Below are 23,443 nucleotides of genomic sequence, written 5' to 3'. Positions count from 1 at the left end.
GTATATTATTTACAGATACGAACCTAGGTAGTAAAAATATAAAAACCTGCAAAGAAATAGCAAACAAATCATGATGGTTGGCATTTCTGGGCAAGGAAGGCTTCAAATATATTTGTAATGATTACTTTCTTTAAAGGAAAAAAATTGATCGGATATAAACATAGCAAAATGTAAGAGTTGACAAATCAGTGTACGGAGTGTGTTGTTGTTCCTTATTGTATTCTTTAACCTCTTCAGTGCTTTAAATTACCTAAAAAAGGGAGAGACTTGAGAAGAACGGGAGGGAAGAGGAAGGCAGGCAGGCAGCCGGCCCGGCCTCTGCACGTGCTTTGTAACTCTCCAATGTCGAACTGCGAACTGCGAATAGAAGATTTTAAGCTTCCACGGGACTGAGATTTTCTTAAAATCAAGACAGCGTTCTCAGCCCTGCTCCTTCTTCCACTGTTCTCCATTTTGTCCTGAGTCCACCCCCATCCTCAGTATTTCCTCTGCAACTAGCAGTCTGTTGTGGCTTAAAATCTCATATACCTCAAAGTACATTTTAATAGTATACTAGTGAAGAGGACTCAAATAAAATGAATCTCTTATGGTGGGGTTTGGGAGACTGGCCTTTGCATACTTACATAGTTATTTGGGGTAGGGATTCCTCTTGAGCACAACTCAGATTGTATGATCTGGGCAGACATTTCTGGTAACCTACTTATAGTGAAAATCCTGAATAAGAATTAAAACATTGGATGGAGAATGGGGACTGGAGGTGAAAGTTACAGAAATGATACCCACCAGTAGGTGGGATAATTTTTATTGATCCTTTGAAGGATTCTCACTCAAGGAAAAGGGTTATAGCTCAACATTTTTCATGTCTATCTTTCAGAAAACACCCCAAATCTCTGCTTCTGTTTTGAATTCAGCACACCCAGCCTACCTGGATTATCTGTGGGCTCAGTCCTGGCCCCCGTGTCCAGAAGCAAATATTGGTATGTGCGGTCCCGTGAGCATGGGTGTTTGTAGGGGTAACAGGACAGGCTGGGACCTCCAGGGAAGATGGGGCTGCAGCCCTGCACGTGCTGCAGAACAGGGGCCCGCTGGGGGCAGCGCCGAGGCAAGCCTGGAAGGATCCCTCTCCCGTGTGCTTGATTTGGGGTCGTTCTTTGGGTGCAAGAATAATATGCAGGCTCCAACCTATGCCGGGTAAGGAGAGGTGACGCAGGGTCTTAAAGGGTAAGAGTTTTCCAGACAAAGAGGAATTGGGAAGGTATTCCAGGGACAGAGGACAGACAGCGAGAGCAAACCTAGAAAGTAGGAAAGTCCTGGTTTCGGGTATGTGTTGAAACAGGGAGTTTAAGGTGGAATGGAAGCTAGGATTAGGAAAGCGGGGGTTGGGTGTGGGGCTGTTGCTGTGCTACCGGGAAGCTTGGACTCCGTCCCCTATCCGCTGAAACAGATCGGTGGGGAAACAGATCGGTAGCAATGTGAGAGTGTATATAACTAGGTGAGAAAAGCGGAGTGGGGCGGGGGCGGGGTGGAAGGTGCGGATGGAGTGGGGGAAGGGTGCGAGGGGGGGCGGAGTGGAGTGGGGGGGAGGTGACATGGAAAGCTTTTGAGGAGGAGTGACGATTGTCCTGAAAGGTCGAGGGGTTATTTGGGAAGAGGGGGAGGACTAGAGAGACCCCCACCCCCATCCCCAGGGCAGAAGAGAAGGGACTGTGGCCAGTGATGTGGGCTGGAGGAGAGATTTGTCTGACTCAGCAGGGGCCAGCCCACTGGGCTCGGAAGGTGGGGTCGACGAGAGAGCAGACCCTTGGGGGCTGGCTGGGGGCTTGGAGGTTCACGGAGTTGGGAAGACAGAACAGCGCTGGCGAGGATGGGAGAGGGTGGGATTCAGCGCACCAAGGAAGCCCTCAGTCGACAGAGAGGTGGCTCAATTTTTTTTTTTAAAAGAAACGAAGCTAACTTTGGGTTTGCATACGACAAAACAGTATAAGAACGCATCAAGTAACAATTCCCCCCCCCCAACCAGATCCCCACGTAAAAGTGACCCGCGCTGTCTGGGCTCAAAAACCTACTGCCCGGGTTAAAATTTCCACCTGGGAGAGGGTGAGGGGTCTCGTCCCTCCGGCCTCCCACGCGTCCTAGCCTTGGGAGCCTCAAGTTGCTCATTGAGAGACCCGGAGTGGGCGGTGGGGGCGCCCCTAGCACAGGACAGCCTCCAGACGCCTCAGTCGCGGCGGGGTCCCCACGGGCTCGGCCCAGCCGGCACCCGCTCCCCGCGTTCGGGTCCCACCCGCGGGGCTTAGCATGCCCGACAGCACTAATGCGGCGGGGCCCTGCCAAGCAAATCTTTTGTCCTGGGCGGGCGCTGACTCAAAGGGCGGCATCAGCAGGCCCGCCAGGCTGCAGACCCAGCGGGGCGCTGTCCCAGGGGCTCCGCGGGCACCACCACCACCACCCCAACCCCCCCACCCCCGGCCCGGGTATATATCGGGGAGGCGGGGGCAGCGGCAGGAACCCGTGTTGCCGACGATGGCTCAGCGCTCCGGGAAGGTGAGTGCGTCCCGGGCGCGGGCAGGGCGGGGGGTTGCTGAAATCCGGCGGGAGGGACGAGACCCCTCACCCTCTCCCAGGTGGAAATTTTAACCCGGGCAGTAGGTTTTTGAGCCCAGACCGCGCGGGTCACTTTTACGTGGGGATCTGGTTGGGGGGGGTGTTGTTACTTGATGCGTTCTTATACTGTTTTGTCATATGCAAACCCAAACAAAGTTAGCTTCGTTTCTTAAAAAAAAAAAAAAAAAAAAATTGAGCCACCTCTCTGTCGACTGAGGGCTTCCTTGGTGCGCTGAATCCCACCCTCTCCCATCCTCGCCAGCGCTGTTCTGTCTTCCCAACTCCGTCCCCGGCTGTGGGGTGGGGGTGGGGGGTGGGGGCAGACGCCGCTGGAGCCTTGGTTGCGGTGTGAGGGGAGGGGGCGCCCTGGACTTGTTCATCGAGCCCCTTAGGCCCCACTTCCCTCTGTCTTTTTTGCCTGGCAGCCGAAATATGACTTTTTCTTCCTCAGGATCTCCTCAGGGGTCACTGCGCTGGTTCTCTGCAAAAGGTTGAGATATGAGGTACTGCTCCAATCCTTTGGGTGCCCAGGTCTCCTTGATATCTGAGACCTTCTGCTGAGGCCCTCAGCCAGACCTGTCTTGAGCCTGGAGGGTGCCTGATTTTAGATTCTCTCCCAGTTCTCTAGCTTCCCCATCCTAGCTAAAGCCATCTGCCTCCAGAGGCCACATTCAGGAGTGCTAGTGGGTGACAGCTGTACAGTATGGATAGGCTAGGTTATGCTTTAGTAACAAGCAACCCCAATAGCTCATGACTTCAAACAACTAAGATAGATGCCTCGCTGGCTCACAACACATCCATCCTGGTCTGCTGGTTGCATTATTCCCTATGTCCCAGGCTAACAAGAGTGAAAGAAAGAGCATGGCAGAATGCGCACCAGCTCTGAAAACTGCCACTTCCGCTGACACCTCTTTGGCCATCAAGTATATGGCCACGCCTGACTTCAAGAGGCCGAAAAGTGCAAGTTTACTGCATTCTCCTGGGAGGAGAACCAGCAATATTTGTGGCAGAACCAATGACTGCCACATTTACTAGGCCCCCACGTAACATTATTTGCACTTCACCAGGGCCCTTCTGGCAGCATAGTTTGTGAAAACCAGAGGGAATTTAATGTTGGTTGGAATTTTAGGTTCCACTTCAGAAACTGAGTTTCGAGAATTGTTCCTTCTTCATACTGTGTTGTTTGGTGACAAAGAGACTGTGTAGGTGCCACACAGCTGTAGGGCATGATGATGGAACTGATCCCTGGGTAAATAAAGTTCTGGATCTGACATGCCAAAGGAATGGCCTGCAAAACAAAGAGAGGAGAGATTAAAGAAGCCCTCGTTATATAACTTGTACGTTGTGACTCTGATCGTGAAAACCTTGTATCTGATGCTCCTTTTATCCAGGGTATGGGCAGATGAGTAAAAAATATGGATAAAAAATAAATAATAGGGGGGATAGGGGATAAAATAAATTGGGTTGATGGAAATACTAGTGGTCAATGAGAGGGAGGGGTAAGGGGTATGGGATGTATGAGTTTTTCTTTGTTGTCTTTATTTCTTTTTCTGGAGTGATGCAAATATTCTAAAAATGCTCATGGTGATGAATACACAACTATGTGATGATATTGTGAGCCACTGATTGTACACCATGTATGGATTATGTGTGTGAGGATGTCAATAAAAATATTTTTTAAAAAAAAGGAAAGAAGCTCTCTTTTGAAAACTTTAATCACTGAATTCAGACTAGGTGGATTGGGGAACTCAGTTCCTCCAGTTAAGGAAGCTAGTCCCAGGAACTTGACTTTCTGGAAAATAAATGTTGGGTTATGATGGTGTGGTTATGATGGTTTTCAAAAGACAAACCGTTTTCTTTTGAAAACATTCTCATTAGCATTATTGCGGGTACAGAAACTAAGCAATGGAAGTTTGAAAGGAGCTTTTTCCCCAAAAATGGCCTCTAGACAAAGGGGAAAATCCTTGCCCTCAAATATCCACTGAAATTTGACTTCTCAACCTTGAGCTCCAGAGGGCAGATGAGGGCCAGGGGTGTTGAGTTTAAAATCAATCCACCACACAGAAAGGAGAGAGAATTCCATTCATTCCTTTACCCAATCAACAAATACCTGTGGAATACCTATTGTGCACAGCAGGACTGTGCTTTAATAGTGACCTTGGAGGTTGTGGCCCTCTAAGATGTCAGCTCCCAAAGCCAAAGGAAGAAAAAGCCCTTGAGGTGCCCTGCACCCTCTGACCCAACTTTTCTCTTCTAGATCACTTTCTATGAGGGCAGACACTTCTCGGGCCGGAAGCTGGTGGTCTTTGGGGACTGTGACAACTTCCAGAACCGAGGCTTTATGAACCGAGTCAACTCCATCCGCGTGGAGAGTGGAGCCTGGATTGGCTTCGACCACCCTGACTTCCGGGGCCAGCAGTTCATCCTAGAGCATGGCGACTACCCTGACTTCGTCCGCTGGAATGGCCACAGTGACCACATGGGCTCTTGTCGGCCCGTGGGAATGGTGAGGGGGCCATTTGACTTGGGGAGTGTGTGGGCGGACTTGCTGATGGAGTGACCGATGGAGAAGGCCTGGGAACAGATAATCAGGGGAGCGTGGCCCTCTCAAACTTAAGATCTGATGAGACTGTGGGATCTTTGAAATAAGAAATAGCTCTACACAGACCCACCCATTGTCATGTGGGTGCCAAGGATCCAATTGGAGAGCCTCCTGAGAGGGGGACTCTCCGGTTTATGAACCTATATTCATAAACTGTTCGTGAACCTGTGTTCCTAAGAACTTCCACGTTCAGCCTTTTCATGGCCTGATTGTCCTGGGTTGTGGCCAGACCTTACAGGGCACATCACCCCATCAACACGTCTTTCTTCTTCTGGGTTCTGCTGACTGAGTAAAATTCACCTGATCAGCCAAGTTTTCATGCATATGTTTTCATGCATGCACATTTAAATATCTGATCCAAATACCTTGTTAAATTTTCCAGTTAAAATGACATCGAAAATATTATGATGTAGCTTTGAATTTATATCCAGATGGGGAAACTCTTAGCAAAAGTAAGGCTGATTTTGGCCTCATGTATCAACTCATGCAGGTAATCTTTTAGCACTTTTCAGGGATCTCTGTGCTCTATCCTTAGGCTGATAAATGGAGGAAGCATAAATATCAAAGGCCAGCGAGGGAAAAGTTGTGTGACAGGGGTCTCTCGTAGCCACCCAGGGGCTTCCTTCTAACACGTTTGGTCCTGTTTGTGTAAGGGGAGCAAATGAGGAATTCCTTCATGGCTAGGGACTGTTTGTGTTTGGTTACCCCTATAGTGGGATTTGAAGAATAGGTCTCCTTGGAACCACCCTGTCCCCCAAGTCACAGCATTAACCTGCTGTGAGTTCCTGACATTTGGGGTGGGAAGTGGCTGAATCCTGAGACCAGGGGAGAACGTCACTCATCAGAGAGCATCTCAGCCACATGTCTACAAGAGGGTCCGGTGGCCAGACAGTTCTGGTGATCATCTGGGAAACCCCTGGGAAAGGGGGCTTCTCTGTGTGGGGCCCTCATCTCCTTTCTACTTCAGTTGCAAAACCAGCTGGGCTTTGGCAATTCAAATTAAAAGAATGATTTCTTGATATTTCCACCAGGCCATGGCCATTTGGGAAAGGGAATTAAAATTGTTGGCCCTGGCTCTTGCATAATGCTATTTATATGAAAAATATACTAAGCAACTTGCAAATGCTGTTTTCCTAAGAACTATCGTTAGGGCCAGCTGTGGCACGGCTCCAGGCCCAGCCGGCATCCAGGGCCCATGCTGAAGCTCTCAGAGCCAGCCGGGAGGCTGGGTCCTCCTTTGTCTTTTGGAAACATGGGAAATCATATAGGGAGATGTATGTCTTGATCTGAGCGAACGATGATGTCAGGTCCATCAGGGATTTCAGCAAAAGATCTCTCTGTTCTTTGTTTTAGATTTTTGGCTCCATGTTTGAATAAAAGGTTCTATTACAGTTTTTAAAATATTATCATTTAAAGGCTTGCATGTGGCATGTGGCCCAGGCGAGGGAGAAAAGGGCAGAGGAATGTATTCTTATGCCTGGGGCAAGAGGTCTTCAGTCTGAGCTCAAGGAGGATCCCAGAGAGGAGCCCCACGGCTGGCCCTTGCTCAAAGTTGAGCAAGTCACTTGCCCTCTCTGGACCTTGGATTTTTTTTTTTTTTTTTTTTTTAGTTGTAAAACGAAATAATTGGACTGATTCAGGTGGTTTGAAACTTTTAAAGATAATAAAACCCTTTAACCAATCCAAACCTTATGTGGGAGATGAAACAAAGTGCTTGGGTTGAGGTGTGTATGGGGGTGGAATGGGGGGGCACTCATATCTCCATGCTGTGTTCCCTCACCCTGGCCAGGCCCAGGGGTCCCCCGGGATTTTTGGAGTACTCAGAGCTCTGGATAATTCTAAGTTCCTTCCTGCATGGGTCTTCCGTTTATGGGGAGAAGAAACTCAGGAATGTTTTCCCTTTTTCTTTCTTCTACTCCCTTGGATCCTGGAGCACGGGGAGCATTTCCGTCTAGAAATCTTTGAGGGTTGCAACTTCACGGGCCAGTGCCTGGAGCTCACGGAGGACTGCCCCTTCCTTCTGAGTCAGGGCTGGGCCAAGAAGTGCGTCAACGCCATCAAGGTGTTTGGGGACGGAGCGTGAGTAATGCTGGCCTGAGTGCTGACCACAGCCCTGCTGTGTCCTTCCCAGGGGGCAGCATGGGATGAGAATTTGACCTCTAGCCAGCCGGTAGTGTACCCCCTGCCCCAGAAGCCCTTTTCCTCCCCCAGCTGCCCGTGTCAAGCTCACCTGCCCAGTCAAGCAATGGGTGGCTTCTGCCTAGAAGGGCCATGGCGAGGGGCACTGGGTCCCAAAGGCGCCCCTGAAGGGGAGGGCCACTCTCTGGGGGTGTCAGTCCTGGAGCGACAGTGAGAGCATTCTGTAAACTGTAAAGGTTCTCTCTACGATTGGATTGAAGTTACTGATTGTAGGTTGGCTTCCTTGACATTACCGCGTGGCGGCCCTTAAGGCATGATAAGATTCACAAGTATACTCCCCAGCTCTGAAAAAGATGGACCTGCCCACCTCTTAGCCAGCACAGCTGACCTCTGAGCTGGACACCTCTCCATCCTAGCAAGTTTGATGGGGAGACTTTGGGGAGATGCACTTCTGGATGGCTCCCTTCCCTGCGGCTGGGGGGATTGTGCTTGTCTGCCCTGCTCTGAAAGTGCAGTCAGAGCCCTGTGCAGGCCCGGGGTTTTGTCCGACCCCTGTACACACATTGCTTCCTTCTGATCAGGACAAGAACAGTAAGTACTTCCATTTGTGAGGCTCTTGATGGGCCCCAGAGCTCTTTCAAATTGGCTGGCTCATTTCATGGTCCCACCCATCCCAATGGGTAGGTTTTATTGGCCCCATTTTACAGAGGAGAAAGCTGAAATGTTCACGCACCCAGTTTGTACGTGGCACAGCTGGGATTTTGCAGCCAGGTCTTATGATTTCAACTCTTGATTGTTCCTGTTCCGGAGCAGGGAGTCTTCCCAGATCTCACTCCCATCCCCGCCGCCGGAGAACAGCCAAACCCTTGGTTGGCCCCAGGAGCCTGGCTCCTGTCAGAGCCACTGAGGGAGCTGTGTGCATTATAGATTTCTGTAAGACAGGTTCAGGGAACGTCACCAGGGAGTGCCCACAGGAGTCCCATGGGGGGCCTGAAGGAAGACAACAGACTAACAAAAGAAAGGACTGTAACATCCCACCCTTCCCCAGGGCAGGTGAGGCTGGGCTGCTGCCCCCTGGCCCCCTTCCCACCCCAGTCCCCCCACAGGCAGCATGTTCTCTGCCCTGCTCCCTTCCTGCTATTTCTTTGTCACTTTGAATCTTTCCAGGATTCTGTTTCTCAAGTCTGCCTGTCCCCTGCCTCTTCCTCTGTCTCCGTGAAATTCCTTGTTTGCCCTAAATTAATGGTCTCTGGGAGTCCAGGGGTAGAATTCCAGAACAATAACTTGCCCTGGAAAAATTCCTGGCCAAGCTGTGTCTTCTGAAACCAAAGTAAGGCATCTTTGGTTTCAGAAGACACAAGACACAGCCCCCCTCACGCCCACTCCCCAGGAAACTCCAGAGACTTGCTTGCAAAAAGGGTAGGAAAGGATGGGAACTAACTTTTTTTTTTAATGTAGATCTTCTTTAATCTCTGTTTTAAATGTGAGGAAGTGGAGGCCCCCGGGCGTGGTTAGGAAATTATTTTGAGGCTGCATAAGGTGGGCTTCGCCTTTGGACCCTAAGTTCTGATGGGGTGCTCATACTTTGCTTCCAGCAACTAATTCCTAAAAATGATTTTAAGCCCTTGGCAAAGAGAAGCCACCTGGATGGGGACACTTTTAGTGGCCTCTCCTGGGACCTCTTTGCCGAGAAGCCCCTCCCAGATGCCCAGAGTTGTGCCCGTGATCCAGAGGGTCAGTTCAGGGATGACCTGTGTTCACAGGCCTAGCCTGGGAAACATGCTGGCATCTGGGCTGGCCCCGCCCCCACCCCTTAGAGGCCCGGTCTCCTCCTGCTCCCTTCCTCCTCTTCCTCTCCCAAGTCACAGTGGGGAGGGGCGGGCTCCCCATTCCCAGGAGGAGGAGGACTTCCTGCTGAGGCCAGTTCCTTTCCTCTGCATTTCAGGGACACCCACGCAAGCTCTAGGGTATTTCCCCAAAGGGACTGGGCCGGGGGCTGCCGGCGAGGGAGGAATTGGCCCACTCCCTCCCCCAGACAGCCTCAGGCCTCAGCTGCAGCCCTGGGAGGTGGTGGTGGTAGAGCTGGAGGCCGAGGGTGGGGGAAGCTCCCTCAGCATGTGCTCCCAGCTCACCTCCCTCTCCTCATTCCTGACCCCGACCCTTGCAGCAGGCCCTGCCAGGCACCAGTAATGGGATTCAGAAAGAGGCAAGAGGGGGACCCATAAGTGGCAGGAGAGTGTGAGGGCCAGGAGAAGCAGCCCTGAGCTTGATGGCCTGGTAGGCTGTGTGGCCTTGGGTGGCCACTGCCCTTCTCTGGACCTCATCCGTCAATAAGGGCATTGAGCTACAAGGGGTCAAAAATCCTGAGCTGGGTCTTATGTGGGAGAAATGGTCTTTGATGGCAAAGAGCATAGGGGCTGGTGGGGGTTCACTATTGAGAGGCACCATGAGAGAATCTCTAAGACCCCAACCAGAAGGGACCCCAGCAAGCAGATCTGTGTGTGTAGCTCCTTGTGGGAGGCCCAGAGGCTGAGCCTCTTATTGCTTCCCAAGACCACCAACCACCTCTCTCCACGACAAAAAAAAAGCAATTTTCTATCAGTGGTGAAAATGAAAAAGAGGGTTCTGAAAATAGGAGGTGGAGAGGCCTGTCCTGGCAAAAATAGGGGATAAGCCAAGTTAGCTTTGAGTCCTCCTTCAGTGAGTCCACGCCGGCAACACCCTGCCACACACACACACACACACACACACACACACACACACACACACACACACACACACACACACACACACACACACACACAGCTTCCCCTCGGGACAGGCTTCAAACATGCCTTGGAGCAGGGAGTGGTTCAAAATGGTTCAAAATGGAGCCTTTCTGTGCTCCGCTCCCCACAGCCCCATGCTTCTCTCTGGGAAGTGAGGAGAAGACCCAGGTGTCTACAGGTCTGTTTCTGGAACCCCACACCTCTTGTCCAGGCCGAGGTGGCTCTCCTGGTCCTCCACTTACCTCCCCACCACATCTCTTTCAAGGGAGAAAGCCTCCCTGCTTCCCTGGGCCCGGCGCCCTTTACCTGCAGCCCCACAGCTTCCTGGGTGATAAAAGGCGAGAGCAGTGCTCTCTCCTGCCCCTGGCACAGGTTGTGCGCTCCGAGGTGCTCAGTAAAGACACGTTCCCTGGTTTCTGTTCTCTGGGTTGTTAGCAGCTTCCCAGGAGCTGGGATGGGGTGAGAAAGGAAGGAAAAGGGAGTCTGTTAGAGATGCAGCCATGGCCTGCCAGGCTCTGCAGTACAAGTACATTTGATTAGCCACCATACATTTCCCACTAGAACGTACAGCCCACGAGTGCAGGAGCCTCATCTGACTTACTGAAACAGAGCTGGCACATTCGTAGGAACTGAATCAGCGTCAGTGGAATGAATGTACATTAACTGGTCCCCACTCTGTGCCAAGCACAGTGCCAAGTGTAGGGGGTACTGCCCTCTGCAAGCCATTCCTTGCAAGGAGGAGTGGTAGAGGGACAGGGGGGTGGAGGGGAATCATTCCTGCCCTTGTGATGAATGCCCTGAACCAGGCACGTCAAAGACGTTGACAGTGGCTGAGCCCCACCTGGCTGCCCAATGCCATGGCCCCGCCCTGGCATAACCCACGTGGGCAGTGTAAGGAGGGACGAGAGGGAAGGAAATGGGCCACAGAAGGGCTAGGGCACTGTTGGCTCAGGGGCTGGGAGGGAGCAGAGGGGGTGGCCAGGAGCTGGTGGGCAGTATCCTGACCCTGCCACGGAAGGAAGGAAATGACAGGAGCCTGAGAAGGCTCCGAGTCCAGGATGGCTCCAGGGGCTTTGACCAGCCTCAGGTGCTGCTCTGCTCCCCTCTGACTCTGTGCTCCCCAGCGGTCACCCTGGCCTGTCCCTCTGCCCTCCTTGCCCTTCCTCTCTGCTCTAGGTGGGTCCTGTACGAGGAGCCCAACTACCGCGGCCGCATGTTCCTGGTGGAGAGGGGCGACTTCCGCAGCTTCACCGACTGGGAGGCCCCCAGCGCCCGCGTCCAGTCCCTGCGCAGGGTTGCCAACTTCTTCTAGCCCAGGCCCGGCCACCCGTCCCCGGCCGGGCCCCCAGGGAGAAAGGCAGCCCCTTCCAGCCCCCAGGACTTAGGACAGTGGGGAATAAAAGTCCTCAAAGCTGGAGAGCTGAGCTGGCCTCGAGTGACTTCTCTTTGCCTTCCAACCCCTCCCCACCGCCGCCCGCCCACGGCAGCAGGGTGGGGGCACCCCAGTTCCCGAGCAGAGTGGGAGGCTCTCAGGACTCCCCCAGGCTTTCCCTTCCGGGACTGGGAGAGGTTCATCTCTCTGCACCTACCTTCGTATTCTTCCTACACAGTGGTGCTCATGCCTGCCCCAGGGCCCTGCCGGCGTGAGACCTGAGACCAGACAGTCGCCCAGTCCCCACTCCCTCCCTGCATTGGGAAAGGTGGAGGAGGGCACCCGATTTTGGAATACAGGGGCCGGAAGGGGCCTTATAGATCATCCAGCCCAGCTCTTTTGTTTTACACTTGAAAAGCTGGTGCCTTGGATCATAGAGCAAGCTCCTAGCGAGCCAAGACAGAGGCCCAGGTTCCCTGCCTCTGGGTTCAGAGTACTTTCCCTCCTTCCCAGGACCCCCAGGTCAGTTAGGGGAGGATGGGAGAAGAGGGGGCAGGAGGGAGGGCTGATGGTGGACGGCAGCTGACAGCCGGCCTCTGGGCTGTCCCTCGCCCTGACTCAGCAACACACAGCTGCCAGGCCACGTGACCTGTTCGGCTGCCAAAGGCCTGACCGAGGGGTTTCTGTATGTCTGCATCTCTGGATTGCATCCTCTCAGCTTATCTTGTTTGCTGGGGTTATAAGGGAGGCCCCTCTGAAAGCGTGGGACAGCTCAGGTCGTTCGCCCCTGTGAGTGACTCCTAGCAGCATCCTGTCAGGAAAGAAAGAGAGAAATTAGAGGAGGGCCTTGGAGAGTGACGAGAGGGGCCCTGCGAGGTATGGGCAGGTGTGTCTCCAACAGAACGAAGGGGAAAGCAGACTGCTGAAGAGGCTGCTGGGAAGGAGACTTGGAAGGAGCTTGCAGAACTGAAAGGAGCATAGAAAGCAAGGAGTCCAACCCATTGTCTTGTAAATGAGGAAACTAAGTCCCGGTGAGGGGCCAGGGCAGATCTGAGGTGGGTCATGGCCAGGCCCACACATGCCACCAGGTACCAGCTGATGGGACATCTCTGGCCTGGGCACTAGGTCCACCCTGTTGAGAGTGGGCTTGATTCCAGGAGCTGTGGGTCTGCACACACATTCCCCACCCCCGCCAGAGACAGAAGGGACAGAGGCAGCCTGTCCCAGGAGGAGACCCCTCATACTGGGCAGTGGGATTTCTGGGAATAAGAGGGTCCACACCCCAGAACACCATGGCTACCATGCTTCAGAATCCAACGTCCACTCCTCAGAAAGAGAAGAAAGAATTAAAACCAAATCTCCATAGACAGAGAGTTCCTGGTCCTTGGCAGTGGTCCTGGCAACCTCCCGCCCCTGCCTGCAGCCCCTCAGGCAGAACCTGGAATTGCAGAGCACCCCCCACCCCCCGCCCCGGCTGACACTCGTCTGTAGAGACTGAAGCTGCAGAGCAGACATGTCCGTCTGGTGAAGAAACCTCAGCTGATTTCAGGAGAAGGGAATGATACCGAATCCTCTCTCAAGGACAGGGTCTCTGAGGAGAGCACAGGGCTCTGGAGCCCTGAGGATGGAGGGTTCGTGGGGACCGGGATGCCCGAGGACATCTACCTCCTGGCGTTGCCTAAGGCAACAGCATAAGTGTATCAGATTGCCCACAAGCCTTCTGACCGTGGGTCGAGCTACTTGACCTGCGAAGCCACTGTGGGTCCAGGGGCCCCTCCCCCACCCCAACATGGCGGCCTCCGACCCAGCCACGTCGCCTCCCACCGCCTCCCTCCCGCATGTCTCCCCCGTTGCTCTTTTGATTATATGAAGGAGTTCCTGCCTGGGAAGCACCCCCATTCCAGGCTACCCCCCACACCTCAGGGTCCCCAGGGGAAGGGACCTGAACCTTGGTTATGACTAGAGTTAGACATACTGACAGGGTTAGGTGGTGGTGGTAATGGAACCCAGAGTTTAGAGAGGGAAAACAGAGCTCCTGAAAACAGAAAAAAAAAAAAAGAGGAAGGGGTGGAACCCTGCAACAGGACTTGAGTATGGGGAAAGAATGGTATGACTGTCCCAGTTGAGTGTGAGGTTATGGGTGACTCCAGTCCCCTGGGGAACATCTATCCCCCACCTTCCCCAGCTCCTCACTCCCCACGGAGAGAGAAATGAACAAAAGCGAATCATTAAGGACTTATGTAGTTCAGCCGGGATAGTGCCCCCACCAAGAGCTGAGTGGCCAGGCAACTCGGCTGTGGGATCCCTCTGAAAGGGTTATGCAGGGACAGCAGAGGCAAAATTAAGAACTTACATGTGAGATAACCATCTACCCCACCCAGGAAAGGAAAAGGGGCTGCGGCTCTGCCATGTGGCAGGTCAGATCCATGAAGCTGGGGCTGGAGGACATTCTCTCACTGTACCCTGTACCCAAGGGCCCCCAGTCATCTCTCACTTTGCTTGCAAATCGTAGATATTGGAGTTCCAGAACTCCTTTTACAGTGTGGACACAAGGAGCTGCAACAGAGAAATTACCTGGCCACAGTTCTGCGGCTTTCTCCATCCAAACCTTACCTCCACTTGAAGGCTTTTAGATTTAGAATTTAAAGAAACTGTTATAGCAAAACAAACCACAAACCAACCTCCTTTACTGAGCTCAAATTTGCGAGCCCGGAACCAATTGCCATTTATGTGTAATGTTGCTTCTGAGTCAGGACAAGTGTTTATTTTAAACCGTGTCCTTGTTTTTAGTTTCTTGCCAGTTGGTTCATGGGAATGAAGTTTTCTCTGTGAGCTCAGTCAGACCTGTCTCCAAATGAGGGCTTAACCCATCAGTGGTCTGCCCACAGAAGGCCTTCCCCTTGCCAGGACCCTGTCACTGCAGAGCTAGTGTCTTCTGCAACAGAGACTGACATTCCTCAATCCTCCAGACCAGGCCTGGGAAAGGAAGGTCAACAGTATGCAGCAGGCCCCAGGCCTCTAAGCTCTCACACTCCTTTTGCTCATTGTTGATCATGATGATTGTTTTAGTTTGCTAATGCTGCCGGAATGCAATATACCAGAAATGGACTGGCTTTTACAAAGGGGATTTATTAAGTAACAAGCTTACAGTTCTAAGGCCATAAAACTGTCCAAACTAAGGCATCAACAAGAGGATACCTTCACTCAGAAAAGGCCGATTTCCATCTGGGGTATCTCTGTCACATGGGAAGGTACATGACAACATCTGCTGGCCCTTTGCTCCTGGGTTTTGTTGCTTTTGGCTCCTCGTTCCAGTGGCCTCCTCTATGAGTTGCTGTCTGTCTGCAAGCATTTCCAAACATCTGTGTCTATATCGGTTCTGAAGCAACTCCAGATGTCTGCATCTGCCTCTGAGTTTTCTCCAAAATGTTCCCCTTAAAGAACTCCAGTAAATGAATCAAACCAACCTTGAATGAGCAGAGTTACATCTCCATCTAATAAAAAGGTCACACCCACAATTGGGTGTGTCACATCTCCCTAGAAACAACCTAATCAAGAGGTGGCACTCTACAATATTGGATCAGAGTTAAAAGAACATGGCTGCCCCCACAAGATTGGATTAGGAGTAAAAGACATGGCTTTTCTGGGGTACCTAACAGTTTCAAAACCAGCACAATGCTATGATGATGATGATGGTATTACTTAATTTATTGAGCACTGACTTTATATCCAGCTCTGTACTAAGTGGAATCTATATAATTTTGCTTGTCACATGCACTCACTCCATGATTATGCTACTCTTGTGATCGCCAGAGTGCAAATGAGAAGAGGAAGGCATGGCCAGGTTGAGTATTTTGTCTAACTAGTTGTGGTCAGGACCCAAACCCTGGCTGATTCCAAAACTTTTGCTCTTAAACAAAACTTTTGCTCTGCTGTACCCTAAATATATGCATTTATTTTTGCAGTTTATTTTACAATGATTAAAATGACAGTAACGCCATACACGAACATCTTGTGCCAGCAAGTAAAGGTAACTAGATGCTGTTACCCTGGCTCAGCAGGGTGCAGGATGGGTGCAGGACACAGTGGAAGAAGCAAGGTTTGCCTTCCCCATTCACCTAGGATGTTAACCTGAAGCAAATCAAATAGCCTTTCCAGGCCTCACTTTCTCACTCTGTGAAATGAGTGCAGTAATATTGGCTGTACCAACTTTATAGAGTTGTAAAAAATCCAAAAAGTAGAACATGAGAAAGTGCTAGATATGGGATATTGGTATTAAGTAACTTTCTCAAAGCACAGACAGGGCTCTGGATCTTGACCTCTCCCTTCCTAGGATGAGACCTTGGACGAGGTGCTTTTCTGTGCCTCAGTTTCCTCGTCTGTGCAGTGGAGATAACAGTAGTTCCCACCTCGGAGGGTGGTTGTGAGAACTGAGAACTGAGAAGCCCTCCGCCCGGGCCTGCGCCAGCTCAGCCCAATTACCCGGTAGTCACGGGAGGAGCCAGGCCTTAGCAGCCCTTCCAAGTGTGCTCCAGTGGTTTCTCCTGAACTTTTCATCCCTGCGCCAGCTCTGAGGCACAGGAGAACCTCATTAAGGGGTGATTCAGTGCTTCATGGAGAGGCTTGGTGCTCCTCTGTGACCTCCTCCTCACCCCTGCCCCCTGCGCCCTAATCTGCCAGCAAATCTGCTTTCCGTCTGAAAGAAGAAAAACAAGATTCCCACCAAAGTGCTTGTGGGCAGGCTTGTAATTTATCTGAAGTCAGTCCAGGGGGTCGGTGGACCGAGGACGCAGCAAGCGCCTTCCGCCAGGAGACCCACAGACCCACAGATGTTTCACATATTTGTCTCCACTCTGTGGTCTGGGGAACTGAGAATCTTTTTTTTTACCGGGCGCATCCCCTTGGATGCCCCTGCCCACCAGGCCGCTCCCTCCCCACCAGCTCTCGCAGCTGGCCAGCCCCATGTTGACCAGAGATCGGTATGCACTTTTCTTCTCCATCTCACCACAGGAAAAATGTTCCCTTTGAAAGCCCCGCAGATTTTCTTCCTCGCCAGCAACCATGAACCAGCCGTGCAGCTGGTCCAAAGAGTATTCTGTTGGTCCCATTGCATTTCCCAGGAGACCGCCTTCTCGCTTCCCCTCCTCCAGGTGAGTCCAGGTCTCACCCAGGCAGCCCGGTTGTCTCTCCTTGTTCTTGACTTGCTAAAAGTTTCCTTGTCACTGGACCCCTTCATCCCACCAGACAGAAATCACCTTCAGGGCGGGAGCATACGTATCTTTGTTCTCCTCAAGAAATCAGAAGAGGTTTTCAATAAAAACCTTTAGGAAGAGGCTCTTTTAAAAGTTTACTTCCTTGTTCCTGGAGTGCTAAGGGCTGTTGGGAAGTAATTTGGGTATACAAGACCCTGGACCCTGGAGGACTTCCTCTATCTCACCTGCCCAGACAGGTGACCCTGTGCCTCCCCTTACCTGAAGAATTTCTGCCAGCACACATTTGACTTGCCTGATCTCGTTTGATTTCCCACAGAATCCTGTGCAGGGCTATCCTTGATTGACTGCTGAAGAAATTGAAAATGTGCAAAGGTAATGTTTCTTGAGCAGGGGTCAGGATTCAGACTTCCTGACTCCCAGGCCCCCCCCAACCCCCCACCAACCACACATCTCCTCCCTCCCTCCCTTTCTTACCCTTCCCTCCCCTTCTCCCCTCCCCCTCCCCCTCTTCCAAGAGCGTGGTGGCAGCTCAATGACACAGGAAGGAGTGATTTTTGTTGCTGCTTGTAAAGCCTGGAACTGTAAAATGAACGGTTTTGTAAACCGGTTCTTGGCTTTCCTGCTGCCTGTGGTTAAACCCCCCTTTGGAATCCAGTGATTTGAAACAATCCTGAAAAGCCCAGCTGAGTCTTTTCCTTGGCATCTGTTCTATGTGTCGGGGTGAGGGGTGGGTGGTGGGGTTGCAGGGCGCATCCTTGGAGCCAGCCTGCTGATTTGGAAAAGGTCCAGGCTGGAAGCTGAAACCAGACTCCAGCTCAAGGTATGTGGAGGGCAGGGGGGTGAGGACAGCCTGAAGGGTTAGAGATGATAAGCCTGGTCTTAGTCCATCCTTGTCCTGAGATCAGCCTGGGAACCACCCCCCGCCCCCATCTCCCAGGGCTGCTGACCATGGGTGGGGGTGGGGAACAGAGGCTGAGGGCAAGGACTGAGAGGGGAGTGGGTGGGGTGAGCCATTAACCCTGTGAGTTGACCAATTTTAACCAGAAGAAGACCTAGCGATTGTGTAGAACTGCTCAGATGGAGGGTGGGGAGTGGGGGGTGCCCAAAGCTGGCTAAAGGAAGTGGGCAGGAAGACTGGGGCTAGATCCTCTCTCCTCCTGCCTATCCCCTAAGGCCCAGGGCTCCCCATGCTGCAATTTGAGGTGTATTATCTGCTTTGAGGCTGGAGAGGGTTGGCTCCGGGCATCCCTTTCCCATGGAGTGGTAGGTCAGTCCCTGAGGATTAGGTGTCAGCAATGGGGAGCAGGATAATGTGCCCAAGTCACGGCTGTGCCCAGGGCCCCGAAATTCCTGAACCACAGAGACAGAAACATATAGGACAATAGGTTCGGGCACAGCCCATCCAATGGAGCTGTTGAGTCCAAAGTCTTTAATGAACCTGGGCCTCTTCCCAGGCGACAGAGAGAGGAGGCTTCCAAAGCCAGGTTAACCTCTTGAGATGGCAGCAGACAGAGAGGGTGGCTCAAGTGCCACTTTACACAGCCATGGATTTGGGGTGGGGGCGAGATTCCAAGGTCAGGAAAGGGGCCCATCTTACTCTAAGATGAAGATATAAAATATATGCGAGGAAATCTTTCAGGGAGAGACTTTTTAAAAGGTAGTGATTAGCATCCATAATATCATGCATAGCACAAATCCTTTACCCTTTGCTAAAGATGGGCTAATTGAGCCAAAGCAAGCAGGGAAACAGGATCCGTTCCATAATCCACAGAGTCCAAAAGATAAAAAGAAACTAGTTTCCCAGGAGAAGGCCCGCCATTCCTGGGATTTAGGCCAAAGAGAAATTTCTTCCATGGGTGCTCAGGAAGGAAGATGCTGATGATTCATGAGCTGCATCCTCAACAAGTTTCCTAGGACTCTTGCTTAATGACATCCCATAGGGTAGTCCGATGACATGATGCCAAAGTAAACTTTTTAAAAATTTGAGTGTTTTATTGTATTCATCTTTAATTAATGCTCCCTTGGTACATTATAAGGTGGCATACTCCGCAAATTAGATGCAGAGAGCAATCCTTTTCTAGTCTTTTATGTCCATATAGTCCCATGGATATCAACATGAAGTGTTTAGTGCTTTGAACTTAATCAAGGTATGGCACAATTTTAATGTGACTCCTCTGCTGTCCTGTAAGATCACAGCCTAGAGTAACTGAGTTTATGTAGAGCAGGTGGTTCTCATTTCTTAATTACTTGCTCTTCTCTTTCTCTTCCACACTGAGTAAGTGCTCCAATGACCAATCTCCCTTCACTTCCAGAGGCCTTCTGGGAAAGGAAGTAGAAAGGATATATAGGGATATGTGGCAACCAATTTTGATCATCCAGTCAAATGAGACTCATGAACTTCAAGATTTAACAAGGCTTCTCTTCACGACACTCTCACTTGCACATCTGAGAGGCACAGTAACTACTTCAGCTGTTTTAGGAGGTTCTGCAGGTAAGTTAAAAGCCTTTTTCTATGTGGGTCATTCAGGAGGTAGTGAAATTTTGGTTACAGGCTTAGGCAAGTTCTGTCTCTTTGTGGCCTTTCTATTTGAAGTTTCAGAAAATGTCTGGTATTTTCAAGCTCCAAATCTTTATTACCCCAAGTTTGTGACTGTTGCTTAACTCCTAGGTTTTGCCTGTCATTTGATAAAGACCACTTCCAGTTTTTTCTATTTCATTTGCTGTTGAGGTTTTAAAACATTCCCTATCTATCAGCTGGCCCTTTCACCCTGTGACTCCTGGGTTTTTTGCACAAGTTTTTGCCTTTTCTCATTCTTCTTCTTTCAGATAAACTTGGGAAGATTTAAATGAGTCAAGCCATGAGATAGTCACAGAAATTATTAAAGTAAGAAGAGCAAGCACTAAGAAAATCCAGCCACACAGCAAAATAAGATTTTTAATTTTTAGATCCGGGATCCCACTCCAAAACTCCAGACACAAGGGAGACTGGGAGGGGGGGGTGACTCAGAGAGGAAGAAAACACCAGTGTCCCCACAAGAAGCCATTGTGGCAGGAGTCCTGAATCAGGGCAGAGAGCCATCCAAAGTAAATGTTTTGCTGGGAAGAAGATTTTAACATCACTCATTTACAGACAAACATTTAGCTAATTTTAAGTGCATCAAACAGGTCATTAAAGCAGGACGCGACAATACTTGGTTATCAGTAAATAGTAACAACAGCACAGCTAACATTTATTGGACAATTTTACCATGCCCCAAACACTGCGCTTAACCATTTTCATATGTAATGTCATTCAGTCCTCACAATAAGGTGGGCGTGTGATTGTCTCCCTTTTACAGTTAAAGAGCGAGGTTGATACACACCCTTCACCTTTTTGCTTTCAGCCAAATAAAGGCAGGTGTGGAGTTAATGGCTCAGCTGGCCCTGACTTCCATTAAGAAAGATACTAAACAAATGCAAAATACCCTTTGTAAGATTAACAGCACAATACTAATTAATCCACACAGAATAAGCAGAAGCTTTTGGTGCATGTATATATGTGTGTGTGTGTGCATGTGTGTGTGTGTGTGTGTGTGCAGCTAAAAATCTAAAACAGATGGTGCTAGCCTGGGCTATCTTGTTCCTTTTTGTCTCACACAAGCACACACTCCAACTGGGATGCCTACAGTGTCAGATGAGAATGAAAACCCTTTTACATGACAAGAGAAGCCTATGGATAGAAAGTCTGAGATCTTTGGGGAAGAAGTGCGTCAGATGACAAAAGACTGGATGTTGCTTGCTTGCCCCAGTCCTCAGAGAGAGGCACTTCAGGGTGGACCCCAGAATCCATCATCTGAATATTCACAGTATGCATTTTCCACACAGGGAAAGGCAATTTTGCCAGACCTTCCAGTGTTTAGGAAAATTCAGTGGGATTGGAGAAAAGGGATATCACAAGCGTTCTGTGTCTTAGGCGCAGAGGGACAGGCTGTTATCCATCTGCTGATTCTCTGTCATTTGGTAGACAGATAACTTAGATTGTGGTTATCTAATAAACTTGGGAAAAAAACTTAGCTCATTAGCTGAGTGACTTTGCTTAACCTCTCTAGGCCTCAATCTCCTTATCCGTAAAGTAAGGATGATATTATTTACCTTAAGCTGTCATGAGGATTAGAGGTTATTACATAATATGCTGAACATAGTACCTGCTTATACCTACAAAGGGATCTATTATTGAGTTTCGAGTATTGGTTATCAGATATGTGCTTTGCAAATATTTTATCCCATTTTATGGCAGCTCTATTCATTCTCTTAAAGGGTCTTGAAAAGCATAAGTTTTAAATTATTACAGTGTCTTTCAAAGAGCAGAAACTTTTAATTTTGATCAAGTCCAATTTATCAATGTTTTATTTAATGGGTTGTGCTTTTAATGTCATATTCAAGAAAATTTTGTCTACCCCAAGATCACAATAATTTTCTCTTTTGTCTTCTTCTAGAAGTTTTATAGTTTCAGATTTTACTTTTGCATCTATGTTGCATTTTTTATTCATTTTGGCGTGTGGCTCTAGATATTCCTTGGTTTATGTATATCCAACTATTCTTTTCTTGCTATTTTGCTCTTGCTAGAAACACTAGCACAATGTTGAATCAAAGTGGTAAGAGGAGACATCTTGCCTTGTCCCTGGTCTTAAGGGACAGCTTTCAGCCTCTTATTGTTAAGTATGCTGGTAGCTGTAAGTATTTCATAGATGCCCTTTAACAGGGTAAGTTCCTTTCTATTCCTACATTGTTGAGAGTTTTTATGGAAAATGGAGGTTGTATTTTGTAAAATGTTTTCTTTGTATCTATTGAAAATATGCCTTTTCTTTTTTTAGTTTATTATGGTGAATTTAATTCATTGATCTTTAAATTGATATATAGTTATTATATCATAAAATTCACCCTCTTAAAATATGCAGTTCCGTGGTATGTAGTATATTCACAGGTGATGCAATCATCATTATTACTTTATTCTAGAGCATTTTCATCTCCCCCAAAAGAAACCCGTGCTCATTAGGAGCAACTCTCTTTCCACCTTCCTCACTAATCTACTTTCTGTCTTTAAATGGAATCATACAATTTATGGCCTTTTGTGACTGGCTTCTTTCACTTAGCATTATGTCTTCAAGCTTCATCTATAATGTAGCAGGTACTAGTACTTCATTACTGTCTACGGCTGAGTATATTCCATTATATGGACATAGCATATTTTGTTTATCCATTCATCACTTGATGGACATCTGAGTTGCTTTCACTTTGGAACTATTATGAATAATGCTGTTATGGACATTCATGTACAAGATTTTGTGGAAATATGTTTTCAATTCTTTTAGGAATACATCTAGGAGTGGAAATGCTGGGTCATATAACAACTATGTTTAACATTTGAAGAACTGCCAAATTGTTTTCCAAAGGCAGCTGCACCACTTTACATTCCCACCAGCAATATATAAGGGTTTTCTATCTCCACATCCTCCCCACCACTTACCTTCCCTTTAATTTCAATTACGGCCATACTAATGGGTGTGAAGTGATGGTTCATTACCATCTTCATTTGCAACTCCCTCATCATGAATGATACTGAGCATCTTTTTATGTGCTTATTGGCCATTTATGTATTTTCCTTGGAGAAATGTCTCTTCAGTCCTTTGTCCATATTTTTTTCAGGCCCCATGAGTTTGACTTTATTTTCTTGCCACAATCTCACATGAACCTACATTTGTTTTAACATTTTTTATTGTGAAATATAACATAATGCAGAAAAGTGATAAATTTCAAAATACAGTCTAATAAGTAGTTTTAGACCAAATTTCAAAGTATTGTATGGGTCACAGTTCCAGAATTTCAGGTATTTCTTCTAGTAGCTCTAATGCACTAGACATTAACAAGAAATATCATTATAATGATTTAGAAGTCACAGTCATTTGTTGCATCCTATCTTCTTTGTTCCAACTTCTCCCTCTCATTTGATTCTTCTCCTAATCTTCAGGGATATTTTGGCAATGACCATTCTAACTTCTTCATGTTAAAAAGTGGTGTTGATATGTGATGATATTGTGAATTGTTTATATACCAAGAATGGAATGATCATATGGTAAGAGTGTTTGTGTTTGTATGTTGCTAGGTTCAAAAAAAAAAAAAAAAAATCATCCCCAAAGCCTGATCCTGGAAACTGTATCCTTCCCATTTTTCTATACATACCCTTGCAGAATCTTAGCCTGGATCAATAAGAAATAGCTGCTACTTTCTATTTTGTTTAAAGTGGCTTTTAGTTAGTGGAGTAGGTATCCTAGCTCTCTGTGCACAGGCACTGTAAAATGCAAAGTAGCCAGGTAACTGTCTCTGAGGTAATAAACTCATAAATGATTCCTGTCAAAAAAAAAAAAAGTGGTGTTGACATTATGGGGTAGGGGGTACAACTAGTTGACATTATTGGAGAGACTGGTGTCTCTGGGTTTCAGGGCTTATTTGGCATAGGAACAATCTGGAAGTTTTAAGTTTCTGAAAAATAAACCCAGTGAGTGAAACTTTTATAGAACCTCAGATAGAGCCCTGGGTATTCTTTAGGGTGGGGCTTGGTATACTGTGGCAATGAGCAATATCTGGCTGAAGCTTGCATAAGTGTAACAACCTCCAGAATAGCTGTTAACTCTATTTGAAATCTCTTAGCCACTGATACCTTTGTGTATTTTTACTCAGACTGTTTGTCCTTTTATTGTTGAGTTTA

General features: G+C 48.9%; 1 protein-coding gene, 1 long non-coding RNA gene and 1 pseudogene across 2 annotated transcripts; 2 read left to right on the top strand and 1 right to left on the bottom strand.

Annotated features, from left to right (window-relative positions):
- Positions 1-2,301: 2,301 nt before the first annotated feature.
- Positions 2,302-11,524, top strand: CRYGN (crystallin gamma N). The gene is made up of 4 exons (XM_077165080.1): positions 2,302-2,544; positions 4,862-5,110; positions 7,140-7,285; positions 11,290-11,524. The coding sequence occupies exons 1-4, from the start codon at positions 2,524-2,526 to the stop codon at positions 11,423-11,425; spliced, it is 552 nt and encodes a 183-aa protein (XP_077021195.1). The 5' UTR covers positions 2,302-2,523; the 3' UTR covers positions 11,426-11,524.
- Positions 11,525-16,611: 5,087 nt separating this feature from the next.
- On the top strand, positions 16,612-19,057 carry LOC143687774 (uncharacterized). Its single transcript, XR_013177681.1, has 3 exons — positions 16,612-16,635; positions 17,015-17,070; positions 19,011-19,057. It is a non-coding gene; the product is annotated as an uncharacterized LOC143687774 (long non-coding RNA).
- On the bottom strand, positions 18,919-19,814 carry LOC143687767 (UBX domain-containing protein 8-like; annotated as a pseudogene).
- Positions 19,815-23,443: the final 3,629 nt, after the last annotated feature.

Source organism: Tamandua tetradactyla, chromosome 1 (genome assembly GCF_023851605.1).
Source record: "Tamandua tetradactyla isolate mTamTet1 chromosome 1, mTamTet1.pri, whole genome shotgun sequence".
Classification (NCBI taxonomy): domain Eukaryota; kingdom Metazoa; phylum Chordata; class Mammalia; order Pilosa; family Myrmecophagidae; genus Tamandua; species Tamandua tetradactyla.
The sequence above is the reverse complement of the archived record's forward strand: the minus strand, read 5'-3'. Positions and strand labels throughout refer to the sequence as shown.

Bases quoted from the DNA above. Each gene is read 5' to 3' on its own strand.
- CRYGN (XM_077165080.1), top strand. From the start codon at position 2,524: ATGGCTCAGCGCTCCGGGAAG. The intron at 2,545-4,861 runs GTGAGTGCGTCC...TTTCTCTTCTAG, and splicing joins TGGCTCAGCGCTCCGGGAAG to ATCACTTTCTATGAGGGCAG. The intron at 7,286-11,289 runs GTGAGTAATGCT...TCTCTGCTCTAG, and splicing joins AAGGTGTTTGGGGACGGAGC to GTGGGTCCTGTACGAGGAGC.